The 16,083-nt window shown below is 36.1% G+C and overlaps 5 protein-coding genes across 5 annotated transcripts; 2 read left to right on the forward strand and 3 right to left on the reverse strand.

The window, feature by feature from the left end:
- Positions 1-62: 62 nt before the first annotated feature.
- Positions 63-3,260, reverse strand: LOC133310873 (uncharacterized; the record flags this gene model as incomplete). The annotated part of the gene is made up of 9 exons (XM_061511879.1): positions 3,119-3,260; positions 2,943-3,016; positions 2,677-2,760; positions 2,383-2,463; positions 1,873-1,953; positions 1,332-1,505; positions 468-500; positions 208-275; positions 63-114 (listed from the first exon to the last, which is right to left on the reverse strand). Coding segments are annotated over exons 1-9 (789 nt in total), but the record flags the coding sequence as incomplete, so codon positions are not given.
- A 6,559-nt stretch (positions 3,261-9,819) lies between these two features.
- LOC133310841 (uncharacterized) lies at positions 9,820-11,670 on the forward strand. Its single transcript, XM_061511845.1, has one exon. It carries the CDS (start codon positions 9,820-9,822, stop codon positions 11,668-11,670), a length of 1,851 nt encoding a protein of 616 aa, XP_061367829.1.
- Positions 11,671-11,800: 130 nt separating this feature from the next.
- LOC133310849 (uncharacterized) lies at positions 11,801-12,907 on the forward strand. Its single transcript, XM_061511852.1, has one exon. It carries the CDS (start codon positions 11,801-11,803, stop codon positions 12,905-12,907), a length of 1,107 nt encoding a protein of 368 aa, XP_061367836.1.
- A 629-nt stretch (positions 12,908-13,536) lies between these two features.
- Positions 13,537-13,953, reverse strand: LOC133310857 (uncharacterized). Its single transcript, XM_061511863.1, has one exon. It carries the CDS (start codon positions 13,951-13,953, stop codon positions 13,537-13,539), a length of 417 nt encoding a protein of 138 aa, XP_061367847.1.
- Positions 13,954-14,054: 101 nt separating this feature from the next.
- LOC133310864 (uncharacterized) lies at positions 14,055-15,979 on the reverse strand. The gene is made up of 3 exons (XM_061511872.1): positions 15,202-15,979; positions 14,403-15,094; positions 14,055-14,315 (listed from the first exon to the last, which is right to left on the reverse strand). Exons 1-3 carry the CDS (start codon positions 15,977-15,979, stop codon positions 14,055-14,057), a joined length of 1,731 nt encoding a protein of 576 aa, XP_061367856.1.
- Between the last annotated feature and the right edge of the window lie 104 nt (positions 15,980-16,083).

Below are 16,083 nucleotides of genomic sequence, written 5' to 3' on the forward strand. Positions count from 1 at the left end.
TCTATGCATAATAAAACTTAGTATTGGTAATACACAAGTACGCAGAGATCTGGAATACTAACCTTAATAAAATACTGATACATCCCACTTGGTGTTTCTTGTGTCCAATGCACACTGATAATGAAGAAAGTGTCAAAACGTATCTAAATAAAATATTCAAGTTTGATAAATTGTTCATCTGAGGCTAAGAGAGTATAAGGAGCTCACCGGTCAAGAGGATTCACAACACCAGGGAAATACTCACCGAAAGTTAATCTGTTGATGTGGTGACTTAACTGTATTACATGTTATAGACAAGTTAGTGGCTTGAAATACGAAGAATGATAAAAGATATTTCTTGGGAAAAATAATAGAGTATTATATTACTACCTTTCTATTGATATTTCATAAAAGCTATAAATTATTAGCAGTAAAAATTGCAATTAAAATTCACCAAAGTGAATACAAAGTGACAGGTCATATCTTACATTAAAAGATTCCTTTTGAAAAGCAAGAGTTATTTAAATAGATGAGAAAGGGGATAAGCCCACTCATTGTTGAAGGTAACAAGATACAGCTAAGTGAAATATGACAAGATATTCATGCTAAATATTCGGGGGGAAAACTATATAGCATATATAGCCAGTTATATTTGAATAAACTTGTAGATATAGCCATGCATACACAAATTGAAGGTGAAATCACGAAGGAAAACAAACTCCATCCTTCAATTTACTAGTGACATGATCAAGCCGTAAGCCAAACTTTTTACTGCAACGCTGAATTGGCTATTGAAGCATAGTGAGCTCTTCTAGTTGGTTTAATAATCAATTCATGGTTGGATTAATGTAATCTAGTTCTCCTTGGATAGGACAACAGCTAGAAGCCTAGAAATATATAATTGAACAGTTCTAAATGCAGTTGTATATCCAAAAATATTCCACACCATAATGTGAAATTGCATGTGTAACTTTGTGTCAAAATAATAATCCACAGTTCCACGCAAATGTCACAGGATATTAGGTGTGGCAACCAACTCATCATTCATTAATAGCAAAAGGATGAAACTAGAATTGGTTGTTCATCAGCAATACTGCTTTACAAAATAATGAGTTTATGGATAACAGTTTATTTCACATTTCACAATAATGAGTCAGGAAAACTATTTTCTTCTATATTGAAAATTGAGTAGTAAACCAAACCAATATGATCAAATGGATCACAAATACAGACTTCACTATTTACAGATAAATAACCTGTTCTGTAATATATGTGTGGCCAAAAAATTGTGAACTTTGGGAGTTCTATAAACATATATAAAAGTATGAAGTTTGCTTGCAGTGGAAAATTTAACATGTTAGGGTCAACAAAATCGTGTTTGATAAGCTCAGGAATAATATCGAATTAAACGTCAAGATGTCATATGGACAGACCTGATCAATTAAATCTGGGTTTGAAAGTCCCCAACCTTTCTTTTGATATGCTTCACGAACTTCCTCGCAGTTATTACAACAGTCCTCATCTGACTGCATACGCAAACATGTGCAAGATTCAGGTAAGCATCAAACTTGTGATGCTGGGAACATTGTAATTAAAGGCACATAAATCCATCATTATGAAACCCAAAAAGGAAAAACTAAGATGTTAGATGAAAGGAAGAAAACTGCAGGGACTTGACTGTTAATGCTGCCTAGTTGAAAACTGCTCATCAGAACAGATATATGGTCCTTTAAATTTTTGGGAGCAAACAATAGCGAAACAAATGCCAGATTTTTTAGTATGCAATGTAGTGAGAACAGTCTCTACTCTCTTCTCTTCTCTCTAGTAATCAATACATAAATAAGGCATTAAATTAGGACATCCTTATTAAGCGTAATTTTAAACCAGGCATACCCCTTCAGCACCATAACACGAACCACAATAAGTCTCATTGTGCTCAAGCCTGCCTCCATGTCTTTGCAAGGGCTTTTCAATCTGAGAAAATAAACAGTTATTTAAAGAAAATGGTCTACAAACGACATAAGCAAGGAAGATGTAATTTCTTAAAACTATAGTTTAAGAAGAAATTCTAGATAAAGCATCGCCAGTTTAATCTCAAAAAGGGAAAAACTGAAAAAGAATTGCATCTTAAATGTAAACGATAACTAACCAGTGGTACAAGCTCATTTTCTAAAGAGAAAATTTCACGTTAACATGTTCAACCAGTCAAACTTGCTAAAGCTTAATAAAAAGTTTCCTATATCAACATCAACATCACCTTTATCCCACACTAGTTGGGATAAGATGTTTCCTACATGAGAAAAAGAAATTAAAAAGAAAAGAACCTGAGTCAAATAACAGCAGTAAGCAACAATCCAATATAAGAACACAACGAATTACAAAAATACTTTTGCTGAAACAAACCTTGGGAGCACCAATTCCGTCTTGCCTTGTTTCTATCACATTGCCATGAGAGTCTAATCTTTTCTTGATTATATCATGTTTCTGAGAGTTACACCAAAAGACAAATAACAATGTTAGAAACTAGGGAACAGGCAAGAGATCAAAAGGACGAAGGTGAATATGCATTCAAAATATTACAAAGATAAAGTATAACTTGATTACATATTATATATTACTGCACCAAAACGACTAATTTCGAGGTGCTCAAGCGCGTAATTGAAAATAAGAGTTTATATATATATATATGATACATACTACATCTAGGTGCTGCTCTCCGCTGATGTCCATGGCATCAAGACTGAGTATGGAACATGCTAGTGCAGGAAATGTAACATCAAACTGCACTTTCAACATCAAAAGCACAAGGATCAATAAATTTATATAGCAAACCAACCGAAGCACATTACGATACGCAAATGACGTAACACAAAAATTACAACAATTATTTGAAAAAAAAATATATATACATAAATTGAAGAGTTAATGTTCAAGGGAAAGGAACTCCAAGGAAAGGACATTACATTGATACGCAACGTTTCTCCTCTAGAAGTATCTACAACAAGCTTGGTCTCCGTTGCGGCATGGAGATACAATCCTGAAGGCAGCGTCAAACACAACACAAAAATGAGTTGAAACAGGAGAATATCAAAACGCAAAAAACAATAAAGCAAAACGACGAAACGAAAATGAGGCGTACGAAGCTCGGAGATGAAGAGCAAGAGCATGAGAATGGAGGAAGCGAGGGTGATTACGCCACCGGAGAGCGTGCGGCTGTAGAAGTCCTCGTTGATTTTAGGGTACGCATCCAGATTGCGTAGCTTGCTCATTATGCTGTCCATTCCTCAATCCCTAAAATTGATGATTGTTCCCAAAGATCAACGATCCAAATCGAAGATCTAACCTAACCTTGTTTTTATAATTATGTTGATGAAATTTGAATTGTTCTGAGATCAAAAACACCCCGTTCAATCAGAATTCTTTCGCTCTTGAAATTGTAAACGGGGCGTTTCAGAATGAATTCAATTTCCTAGAGTCTCCGAGGCTGCTCTATTATCTTTTGTTTTTGTTTTTTTTAAACTCGGCGAGCTCTACTTCTTCTTCATCTTCTTTTTTAATTTTTAATTTACGGGAAAATAAATAAAACATTCTAAATCTCAATAGATTAAAATTTAATATCATATCGTTTTTGCTATTTAACCGGGTCGGTTAGGAGCCTTTTTCCGGTGTCGTCTTTTCTGTTCTTTTTGGATTGGTATCTTTTCTTTGCCTTTCAGTTTCTCTTCGGGGTGTGTTTGGTACAAGAGAAATTTTTTGGTGACCGGAAATCATGATTAATGAGAATTCAGTAGAAATTGAGTTTACCTGGAATCTTACGAAAGAGGTGTTTGGTTCGCCAAAATATTACCGGGAATATTGGGTAAAAATTACTGATTCCATATTTGGTTTAGAACGAAATATGACTTGGAATATGAGGTTATTTTACAAAAATAAACCCAAACTATTTTTATTTTTGTAATTGATAGATTGGGTCTAGATTTTTATGTGTATTGGGGTATTTTTGTCTTAAAATTTATTATTGTGCTTTCCCTTTACTTGGTATTCTGATTGGTATTCCGAATTACCATATTATTTTTGGTAATCTGAATAGTGACTTTTCTTTATAAATCAAATTACCGGTAATCCTTGGATATCTGGGAATCGTAATTTATTCCTTCTACCAAACGTGGTAATTACATTTACCAAAAAAGGATTACCGGTAATCCTCTTCAAAAACCTGAAACAAACACCCCCTTCGTGTCAACAAAATCCACAAATATTTTAACCTTACTTATTAAAATAGCATGTTTAATTAAGGATGGCTTACTTTCTTTTGGTAAAATAATGTGTTATTTTTTAATTTATATAGATTTTATATAAAAAATAAAAATTGTTCTACTAGAACTATTAAATAGTATTTTTCATTTTCATTTTTTAAATTATTTTAAGTTACTTCATTTTATTTTTTTTATTGGTTTTTCATTTCTCTCTTTTTATAAATGGGTTTGGTGTTTGTCATTTTAAATGACATAAGTTATATCATTTTAAGAGAGAGATAAACACAAGAAATGAAAATTATGGGAGAGAGAAAATGAGTAATTTTTATTAATTTAAATTTTAAATAAAAAAATTCTTGTGTCTATCTCTCTCTTAAAATGACATAACTTTATGTCATTTAAAATGACAAACATTTTTCCCTTTATAAATTTCTTTTAACTTTTCTATTTTCAACGTTTTAAATTAAAGCAAAAAAATTCAAATAAAAACGAGTAAATACCTTTCTTCGTCCCTGGCAATTTTCACGAGGCACATTTTAGTCCCGAACAATAAAAAAAGGCTCATTTTAGTCTCTAATATTTGAAAAAAAGGGCCAGTTCGTCCTTCCGTTAGTTGGCATCTGACGGCCCAACTAACGGAGCACACGTGAACCGTTACTTTGCTGAGTCACCGTTAAGTATGCCAGCGTGGAAGTAATACGACGTCGTTTTGAACATGTCTTATGTCTTGTTGGAGTTTTGGAAAGCTGAAGGTCTTATTTGGTCCCTGACAAATTTATCGAGATCCTATTTGGTCCTTAATACTAAAAAACCACCATTGGAGCAAACCTTTCAAACCACCATTGCAGCAAACCGTTCAATCCATCTTGAGTTTCCACCCTAGAGACATCAAATGAAGCAATTTTAACAGATAAAGAAAACACAAAACAAATGAACATATAACAAATGTGACTAAAAAACCAACAACGTAAATGCAAGGAAGTATAGTCAACAACGTAAATGCAAGGAAAAACATTCAGCTTCTTATACTGAATAAAGGAAATCTTAAATTCTTGTAAAGCTGGTGTACGTATTGATGGAAACTGCAATTCTAGGAGTCATATGTCATTCTACACCGGTGTAGGGATCCATCAAATTCTTCCTGATGGTACATTGGGCCCATAGGCGGAGGTGCATGGTTTTCCTGATGGTGCGAAGATAAATTTTGTAACTTGGTCTCCTGATGGATGCCATTTATCCTTTAGCATTCGTGTGAATGAGGAGGACAATGATAGTAGTAAATTCAGAGTATGGATTGCGGATGTGGAAACAGGGAAAGCTAGACCTTTATTTCAGTCACCTAATGTACATTTGAATGCAGTTTTTGATAATTATGTTTGGGTAGGTAACTCTTCATTGTTAGTTTGCACCATTCCTTCATCCCGTGGAGCTCCACCAAATAAACCTTTGGTTCCCAGTGGCCCAAAAATTCAGTCTAATGAGGAGAAAAACATTATTCAAGTAAGAACATTTCAGGATTTACTGAAGGATGAATATGATGAAGATTTGTTTGACTACTATGCAACCTCGCAACTTGTTTTAGCTTCTTTGGATTGTACTACAAAGGATATTGGTCCACCAGTTGTTTATACTTCTATGGACCCTTCCCCATATCATTAGTACATTTTGATTTATTCAATTCACAGGCCATACTCTTTTATTGTACCTTGTGGAAGATTTTCAAAGAAGGTAGAGTTGTGGAGTGCTGATGTAAAAGTAGTCAAGGAGCTTTATGACTTGCCCCTTGTTGAGGACATTCCAATTGCATTCAATAGTTTTCGAAAAGGGACGCGTTCCATTAATTGGAGAGTGGACAAGCCATCATCACTTTACTGGTACAGATCTGAGTTTTTAACTTATATTTTCTGTTGGGTACATTTTAAATATGCATTTGTTATTGTTTTCATTATTTTTCTCTCAAAATTCTTAAGTGCTTGAAAACTTAAATTTCCCAACTGTTTTCGGTGATGAAGTTCATTGACATGTAAATAGTACTAAGTGTGCAGTTCATATGAGCAATTATTCCTGTGCATAGCTAAGTATGCCTATGTGCATGTATCCATACACATGCATATTATCCACTTGAAGGGCACAAACAGACTGGATGTGTGTATTATAAGTGTGGAATCGTTTATTGTTATTGATTAAGAGTTTAATTATGACATTTCCAGAATATTTTGCACTCACACTACAGGAAAGTACATCCATAGCCTCCCCTGCCAAAGAACATAGGATGTTGATCTTGCATCATATATATTTGAGGGTCTGTGCTTATGGAATATTATGTTCAGGCATTCAAATATAGGTTTGTGTTATTTTCTTTTACTAAAGAACTCATGTTGCTGGTCAATGTTGGTTCACCTAAGGCGTTTTTCTTCACTGACCATATCTTCTTTCCCCTTTTATGGATATTTTTTGGTTTTCTCGTTTCGTGCACTTTTCTTAACTAAATGTTTCATCCTTCATTCCCAATCAAATTTAAGATTTCCTTTATTCAGTATAAGAAGCTGAATGTTTTTCCTTGCATTTACGTTGTTGGTTTTATAGTCACATTTGTTATATGTTCATTTGTTTTGTGTTTTCTTTATCTGTTAAAATTGCTTCATTTGATGTCTCTAGGGTGGAAACTCAAGATGGATTGAAAGGTTTGCTGTAATGGTGGTTTGAAAGGTTTGCTGCAATGATGGTTTTTTAGTGTTAAGGACCAAATAGGACCTCGATAAATTTGTCAGGGACCAAATAAGACCTTCAACTTTCCAAAACTCCAACAAGACATAAGACATGTTCAAAACGGCGTCGTATTACTTCCACGCTGGCATACTTAACGGTGACTCAGCAAAGTAACGGTCCACGTGTGCTTCGTTAGTTGAACCGTCAGATGCCAACTAACGGAAGGACGAACGTGGCCCTTTTTTTCAAATATTAGGAACTAAAATGAGCTTTTTTTATTGTTCGGGACTAAAATATGTGTAGTGTCCCACATCGGTTGGAGAGGAGAACAAAGCATGCCTTATAAGGGTGTGGATACCTCTTCTAGTGTGAGGCCTTTTGTGGGGTGTCCCAAGAAACAAAACCGTGAGCTCGACGGTGCTTGTGCGCGGGGCAAAATGGACAATATCATGCTACAGGGTTTGAGGCTGTTACATTTGGTATCAGAGCCTGGCCCTGGACCGGTGTGTACAGCGGGGACGCTGTATTCCCAGTGAGGGAGGATGTAATGTCCCACATCGGTTGGAGAGGGGAACGAAGCATGCCTTATAGGGGTGTGGATACCTCTTCTAGTGTGAGGCCTTTTGTGGGGTGTCCCAAGAAACAAAACTGTGAGCTCGACGGTGCTTGTGCGCGGGGCAAAGCGGACAATATCATGCTACAGGGTTTGGGGCTCTTACAATATGCCTCGTGAAAATTGCCAGGGACAAAAAAAAGTATTTACTCTAAAAACAAATCATTATTAATTTTTTTTTTGTGGTAAGGATCATTATTAAATTTTAAATATATTTTTTATGGGACATAATCAACTTATACCGATTTAAGAAAAAATTAAATCAAATCCTTTTTTTGGAGGGCAATTTAATCAAATCTTAATCATTTATCTATTTTGCATATAATGACACATATATCTTGTAAATTAGAGTCATTAAACATAAATAAGACCAATATTTCAGAATGTGAATGTAACTTATATAAATGTAATATAATTATATTTTTTATAATTTATAAGATATAGGTACGTTTAAATGGATTTTTTTCACACTAAAGTTATTTTTTGCCAAAGGTCCCCTTTTAAATATTTGATCATAAGCTTTTCAAAATTTTCTAATTAAAATATGTACAAAGGGTCTAAAGATTTCTTATCTGATAAAGTTATGACCTCTTGAATTGTTAATTGACACTCAACTGATAAAATCCATAATAGTCAACGAAGGGTCTAAATATTTCTTGTTTGGAAGTTTTTTAAACTGAATTTCTATCATAATTAAACAAGCATGAGCTTAAAAAAAACATGAAATGATAATCTTTTTTTTTGTTTAAAGAAATGATAATCTTTTGTTACTCTTTAGACTGAATATAAGATAAAATTTGAAAGAATATTTATTATTTATAAAAATATATCTTTTGTGTGATTTTAAATATAGAAATGAATATTAAATCTCTTGGCATATATACTAAATTGAAATTAGGCCTAAAACATAAAAAAAATAAAAAAATTAGCCTGAAACAAATACAAACAATTCAATAGTTTGTTTTCATTTATTAACGTTTATTTTAGTTCAATTTAGAAGTTTTTTTTTTAATTTCCCTGTTCATCCTTCGGATTATATCTACTTGGAACATTTATCAAACTCTATTAAAGGGAACAACTCTTTCAATTTTTTATTTATTTCTAGGGCTCGAATTCAAAATCTTTGATTACAGAGCCCAAATTCCTCAACATCTGTGCCAAAAGTATCTGGTGAAGTAGCTTGTTTTTGTTATTTATTTTTATGGGCTTCGATCGACCTGTTTACAAAGTAATTGATTATGAAGTTTTTCGGTTTTGTTTTTTTGGTCAAAGCTGAAGGTGAATAGGCCCAAATACCTAAAAGAGGATGCAACCGTTTGAAACCTCAAACTATATTTCGGGCCAAAAAATTGGACTCGTCATCCATCCTTAGCCTCCCCTTAAAAAACCTAAATCATTGTTCGAAAAGGCAATTTTTGTTTTTGGGTGAAGAAAAAAAAAACTGACTTCGAAAGTTTAATGTATACGGATGCTTAAATGGTCAAAAGAAAAAGGTGATTTTGAAAATAATACACTCATACCCCGTCATTACTATTATAACATGTATAATATTATATTTAAAAAATTGATAAAGCAGATATGCAGACTTACTTGTTCGACAGGGCTTTGCCGCACAAAATGCTCCACAAATAATCTAGAGAGAAGTCAGACCAACTTTAGAAAGAAGGTGTGAGATGGAAAAGTGAAAATTTGGGGGGTTTTATAGGCCAAGGAATTCACGCCTGGCCTAGGCATGAATTGTCACGCCTATTTTGGGCGTAAATTATTCACGCCTAACTTGGGCGTGAATTGTCCCGCCCTTTTTGGGCATGAATGATTGCTACATATTTGAAAATAGTATCCAAACTTTCACCTATCCGTAATTATTATTAAAATAGTAATATTTTAATTTTTTTGCCCTTAATATATGCATGAAGAATAACACATACATAAACAGGTAACTGTAAAGAGACGTAATGATTTTTTCAATTATTCAATTAATTTGCGTTTTTTTAGTAAAATGATGCAAAGTAGCGAGTTCTCTTTCAAAGCAAAAAAAAAAACACTGTACATTTCTAACTTAAAATCGAAAATCAAATTGTAGATAATTGACATAAATTGACTACTGAGATCATAGAACCATAAAATTGAGGAGGTGATCAAAAGTTAATTTTAAGACGGAGAGATGAGTAAAGAGAGAGAGACCGGCAAGGAGGCGAGAGATGCTACGGCGGAGGAGGAAGATCTTCTCCATCGAAGCACAAAAAACCTAAAGGCCCTGCTATGGAAGATCAACCTATGGATGATCACATGGCAGAGGAGGAGATCCAGGTGAATGTGACTAGCAACAGGGGAAAAAAGAAGGAGGAGTCAGGTGATTCATCTAACAGGAAGTTGGTGTCATATAAAGATTCTCTTATTGGTTTTAATGGAGGACCTCATGCTGCTGATAACGATGAGGAAGATTGGGTAGAACAACTACGTAAGGAAGAAGACGAAGAAGAAGGGGATGAGGTCTTTGTTACAGTTGATGGTGAGGAGGATCCTCTTTGCCCAACGTACTCTTTTCCAAAAGCCTTGCATTTAGAAGGTTGCAGACGTTGGAGACAGGCAGTGATTGTGAAACTTCTGGGGAAGAAAGTTGGAGTTAGATTCTTACTCAATCGTTTACTGAGAATGTGGAATATCTCAGGCACATATGAGTTCATTGATCTGGAGAATGACTACTTTTTGTTCCGATTTTCCAATAAGAATGATTACTCTCATGTTTTAGAGGAGGGTCCTTGGATCATAGCTGATCATTATGTGGTAGTTCAACGGTGGCGTCCATTTTTTAATCCTTATGATGATGAGATAAGAAAGCTGGCAGTTTGGATTCGTATTCCAGGACTTCCTATTGAATTCTATACCTCTCATCATTTGTGGAATATAGGGAGTATTTTTGGTCGCACATTGAAGATTGATAGGAACTCTATTAGGAAATGTGATTCTGGTGAAGGTGATATTACAGAGAGAGCAAAGTTTGCTAGAATTTGTGTAGAAGTTGATCTTAGGAAATGCTTTTTGTCCAAATTCTGGATTGCTGATCGTATCTTCCACGTTGGATATGAGGGTCTCCACTTAGTTTGTTTTGCTTGTGGAAAGTATGGTCATAGAAGGGATCAGTGTTCCCATAGTAATCTTCAACAAGATATTACAGCTTATTCTCCTGAAGTTTCTGACTCGGTGGTGCATAAGCAGTCGGAAAAAGATTCTGTTCCGGCGAAGGAGGAACCGTTTGGGAATTGGATGCTGGTGCAGCGTAACCGTCGTTCAAGGAGCATAGCACAATCAAAGGAGGAATCAAGGAGCATAACACAATCAAAGGAGAAATCATTACCATCGGGTAGGAGACAAGTTGGCGTTGTTAATAATGCAGTGTTACGTAATAAGGCAGTTTCCAATTCTGATCCTAATCACAGACAGGTCATTCAATCAGGTTCAAGATTTCAAGCTATTGCTGAGTTGGCTCAAAAGGATAATAATATCTTAATTATTTCTGATTCTCCAGTGATTGATTCAATCAGCATTGAATCTGGTCTGACACGAATTAATCATGGGGAATTAATTGCTCATAATGAAGAACCGTTGGTGAAAAAGGATATTCAAATGGAAACAGTTTCTCCATCTGCTAACCTATCTGCGGGCAAGTCGAGAAAAGAGGTCCAAAGTCAAGGAGTAAAATTCAAAGAGAACCAAAAGAAGAAAGCAACTGCATCATCTGCTAAAGTTCATCAGCTGGTCCAGAATGCTAATATTAGCAAAGGCAGATTAAATGCTTCAAAAGGTGCAGAATCTCAAAAGAATAATTTTAAACTTGATTCTCAGAAGAATATGTCGGAGGATTTCCAAGATAGACAAATTGTCTTGCACCCTTCTTTATCTAAATTCCAGAGGAAGACGTCTCATGTGGTTAATGATCAGCAAGAGACTCTTCCTTCTTCTAGTGGCTTGGATAATGGAGGTAAACATGGAAGACCACCAGATGCTCTTACGTTAATGAGGAATTTTTATCAAACTCACAAGGATTCTATCCCTTTGGATAATTTGGACGTTTTGGGTGCGACTTCGGTCTATACCAATGCTCTTTCTTAGGGCCGGTTTCTGTTCGGATAAATTTAAGATTGTTTTTATGAATATTTTGACCTGGAATTGTAGAGGGGCTGGGAAAAGGAGTTTTCCGCCTCTAATTCGGGATCTTTCTCATAGATACAGTATTAAAGTTATGGCTTTGTTAGAAACCAGATTGAGTGGTGTTATGGCGGATAGAGCTATTCGGCGTCTTGGTTTTTCTGGTCACTTTCATCGTGATGCTGTTGGTTTTTCTGGCGGTATTTGGGTGCTTTGGAACACTGATGAAGTTTCAGTGGATGTTCTTTTTTCTCATCACCAACTTGTCCATACTAAAATTTGTTGGGTAAAAGAAAATAGAGAGGAGTTCATGACTTTTATTTATGCAAGTCCGCGAAGACAGGAACGTATTCAGCTGTGGGAAATTCTGTCTTCACTGTTTGATCAGTCCATGAGGAATGCAGCTTGGGGGATAGCAGGTGATTTTAACACTTATTTGTATGAGTATGAGAAGCTAGGTGGTAATGGGCATAACTGGAATAGCATGAGGGAATTTCGTGATTGTTTAGATGAATGTAGCTTGTCTGACATTGGCAATCAAGGTCCTATTTTCACTTGGCAAAGAAGAAATCTTCAGGAACGTCTTGATAGGGTTTGCGCTAATGATAATTGGAACTTGGTTTTCCCTAACCGTGTGGCTTTCAACTTGCCTTTCTTTGGCTCAGATCATCGACCAGTGTTATTATGGGAAGGTCAACCTGCTATTTATCCGAGAGGGGAGCGTCCTTTCCGTTTTCTAGCGTCCTGGTTAACAGAGAGCACTTTTCATGAGGTGGTTAATGGATGTTGGTCAAACAATGTAAACTGGATGCATGCTATGGAGACATTTCGGATTAATGCTTCGGAATGGCATAGAAATGTTTATAGGATTGCTCTGAAAAGAAAGAATGATTTGCATGCAAGGATTAGAGGTATTGATAGATGTCTTAGTTATCAGTACAGTCATAGCCTTGAGATGTTGCAAAAGGATCTATGGAGGGAACTAGACAAGATTTATCTTCAAGAGGAAATTACTTGGTTTCAAAGATCGAAATTGAATTGGTTTGCTCTTGGAGATAGGAACTCGCGTTTCTTTCATTCTGTGACGGTTGCCAGACGTAGGAGGAATCACATAGATATGTTGAAAAACTCGGAGGGAGTTTGGATTGGTGATCAACAGGTTTTAATGGAAATGGCTGTTTCTTTCTTTGAAAATCTGTGATCCATTACCTAAACCGGCTTTTCCAGTTCGTGGCTTTTTTCCAGTTATTGAAGCGCATGCTTTAGACACGATGAGTATTATGCCAAACAGTAAGGAAGAAAGAGTATCACTTTTGGTCCTATGCCAGGATGGGCTTAATGAGCGAACCAATCACTCACTGGGATAATTATGAGTCGCATCTCTTTTGTGAAAGGTGTGTTCCTTCATCCGGATAATATCAAAGAGGTTCCTTTGATTTGCTGAAGATCACCATGTATCACCACCTGAATTCTTAAAGTCAGCCGTCCCATTGCTAATGTTATCAAGACTGTAACTAAGTTTGGTTAATACGCTCTTTGGCTATGACCACCGGATGATGCTAACACTAACCTTTCATCGTCATCACCACCATAATCCCACTGAGATACCTCCATTTAATCCTATATTGCATGCAAATCATACAGTTTTCTTTTCAGAGCAATCCTTTAATTATCTCCAAACAGAAAAAAAGAGCAAATTCAATTTGATCTTTGAAACCAAGTAATTTCCTTTATTGCCATCCCTCCATAGAAGCATTAATCTGAAATGACATCTATCAATACCTCTAATCCTTATGCAAATCATGCAATCTATAAACATTTCTATGCCATTTACACGAAATTGTTTGACCAACATCCATTAACCACCTCATGAAAAGTGCTCTCTGTTAACCAGGACGCTAGAAAACGGAAAGGACGCTCCCCTCTCGGATAAATAGCAGGTTGACCTTCCCATAATAACACTGGTCGATGATCTGAGCCAAAGAAAGGCAAGTTGAAAGCCACACGGTTAGGGAAAACCAAGTTCCAATTATCATTAGCGCAAACCCTATCAAGACGTTCCTGAAGATTTCTTCTTTGCCAAGTGAAAATAGGACCTTGATTGCCAATGTCAGACAAGCTACATTCATCTAAACAATCACGAAATTCCCTCATGCTATTCCAGTTATGCCCATTACCACCTAGCTTCTCATACTCATACAAATAAGTGTTAAAATCACCTGCTATCCCCCAAGCCGCATTCCTCATGGACTGATCAAACAGTGAAGACAGAATTTCCCACAGCTGAATACGTTCCTGTCTTCGCGAACTTACATAAATCAAAGTCATGAACTCCTCTCTATTTTCTTTTACCCAACAAATTTTAGTATGAACAAGTTGGTGATGAGAAAAAGAACATCCACTGAAACTTCATCAGTGTTCCAAAGCACCCAAATACCGCCAGAAAAACCAACAGCATCACGATGAAAGTGACCAGAAAAACCAAGACGCCGAATAGCTCTATCCGCCATAACACCACTCAATCTGGTTTCTAACAAAGCCATAACTTTAATACTGTATCTATGAGAAAGATCCCGAATCAGAGGCGGAAAACTCCTTTTCCAGCCCCTCTACAATTCCAGGTCAAAATATTCATAAAAACAATCTTAAATTTATCCGAACAGAAACCGGCCCTAAGAAAGAGCATTGGTATAGACCGAAGTCGCACCCAAAACGTCCAAATTATCCAAAGGGATAGAATCCTTGTGAGTTTGATAAAAATTCCTCATTAACGTAAGAGCATCTGGTGGTCTTCCATGTTTACCTCCATTATCCAAGCCACTAGAAGAAGGAAGAGTCTCTTGCTGATCATTAACCACATGAGACGTCTTCCTCTGGAATTTAGATAAAGAAGGGTGCAAGACAATTTGTCTATCTTGGAAATCCTCCGACATATTCTTCTGAGAATCAAGTTTAAAATTATTCTTTTGAGATTCTGCACCTTTTGAAGCATTTAATCTGCCTTTGCTAATATTAGCATTCTGGACCAGCTGATGAACTTTAGCAGATGATGCAGTTGCTTTCTTCTTTTGGTTCTCTTTGAATTTTACTCCTTGACTTTGGACCTCTTTTCTCGACTTGCCCGCTGATAGGTTAGCAGATGGAGAAACTGTTTCCATTTGAATATCCTTTTTCACCAACGGTTCTTCATTATGAGCAATTAATTCCCCATGATTAATTTGTGTCAGACCAGATTCAATGCTGATTGAATCAATCACTGGAGAATCAGAAATAATTAAGATATTATTATCCTTTTGAGCCAACTCAGCAATAGCTTGAAATCTTGAACCTGATTGAATGACCTGTCTGTGATTAGGATGAGAATTGGAAACTGCCTTATTACGTAACGCTGCATTATTAACAACGCCAACTTGTCTCCTACCCGATGGTAATGATTCCTCCTTTGATTGTGCTATGCTCCTTGATCTTTGATTGTGCTATGCTCTTGACGGTTACGCTGCACCAGCATCCAATTCCCAAACGGTTCCTCCTTCGCCGAAATAGAATCTTTTTCCGGCTGCTTATGCACCACCGAGTCAGAAACTTCAGAAGAATAAGCCGTAATATCTTGTTGAAGATTACTATGGGAACACTGATCCCTTCTATGCCCATACTTTCCACAAGCAAAACAAACTAAGTGGAGACCCTCATATCCAACGTGGAAGATACGATCAACAATACGGAATTTGGGCAAAAAGCCTTTCCTAATATCAACGTCGACACAAATTCTAGCAAACTTTGCTCTCTCTGTAATATCACCTTCACCAGAATCACAACTCCTGATAGAGTTCCTATCAATCTTTAATGTGCGACCAAAAATACTACCTATATTCCACAAATGATGAGAGGTATAGAATTCAATAGGAAGTCCTGGAATACGAATCCAAACTGCCAGCTTTCTGATCTCATCATCATAAGGATTAAAAAATGGACGCCACCGTTGAACTACCACATAATGATCAGCTATGATCCAAGGACCATCCTCCAAAACATGAGAGTAATCATTCTTATTTGAAAATCGGAACAAAAAGTAGTCATTCTCCAGACCAATGAACTCATATGTGCTTGAGATATTCCACATTCTCAGTAAACGATTGAGTAAGAATCTAACTCCAACTTTCTTCCCCAGAAGTTTAACAATCACTGCCTGTCTCCAAGGTCTGCAACCTTCTAAATGCAAGGCTTTTGGAAAAGAGTACGTTGGGCAAAGAGGATCCTCATCACCATCAACCATAACAAAGACCTCATCCTCTTCTTCTTCGTCCTATTCCTTACGTAGTTTTTCTACCCAATCTTCCTCATCGCTATCAGCAACATGGGGTCCTCAATTAAAACCAA

This window comes from Gastrolobium bilobum, unplaced genomic scaffold (genome assembly GCF_033153095.1).
Source record: "Gastrolobium bilobum isolate Gb01-03AN ecotype WA unplaced genomic scaffold, APGP_CSIRO_Gbil_v1 utg95380, whole genome shotgun sequence".
Taxonomy (NCBI): Eukaryota; Viridiplantae; Streptophyta; class Magnoliopsida; order Fabales; family Fabaceae; genus Gastrolobium; species Gastrolobium bilobum.

What these genes read in the sequence shown, in the direction of transcription:
- LOC133310849 (XM_061511852.1), top strand. Translation starts at nt 11,801, where the DNA reads ATGGCTTTGTTAGAAACCAGATTGAGTGGTGTTATGGCGGATAGAGCT.
- LOC133310841 (XM_061511845.1), top strand. Translation starts at nt 9,820, where the DNA reads ATGGAAGATCAACCTATGGATGATCACATGGCAGAGGAGGAGATCCAG.
- LOC133310864 (XM_061511872.1), bottom strand. Translation starts at nt 15,979, where the DNA reads ATGGTTGATGGTGATGAGGATCCTCTTTGCCCAACGTACTCTTTTCCA. An exon ending in GAATTGGATGCTGGTGCAGC is followed by an intron (nt 15,095 to 15,201) that starts GTAACCGTCAAG and finishes TTAATAATGCAG; the next exon opens with CGTTACGTAATAAGGCAGTT. An exon ending in ACGTTTTGGGTGCGACTTCG is followed by an intron (nt 14,316 to 14,402) that starts GTCTATACCAAT and finishes CTGGAATTGTAG; the next exon opens with AGGGGCTGGAAAAGGAGTTT.
- LOC133310857 (XM_061511863.1), bottom strand. Translation starts at nt 13,953, where the DNA reads ATGAGGAATGCGGCTTGGGGGATAGCAGGTGATTTTAACACTTATTTG.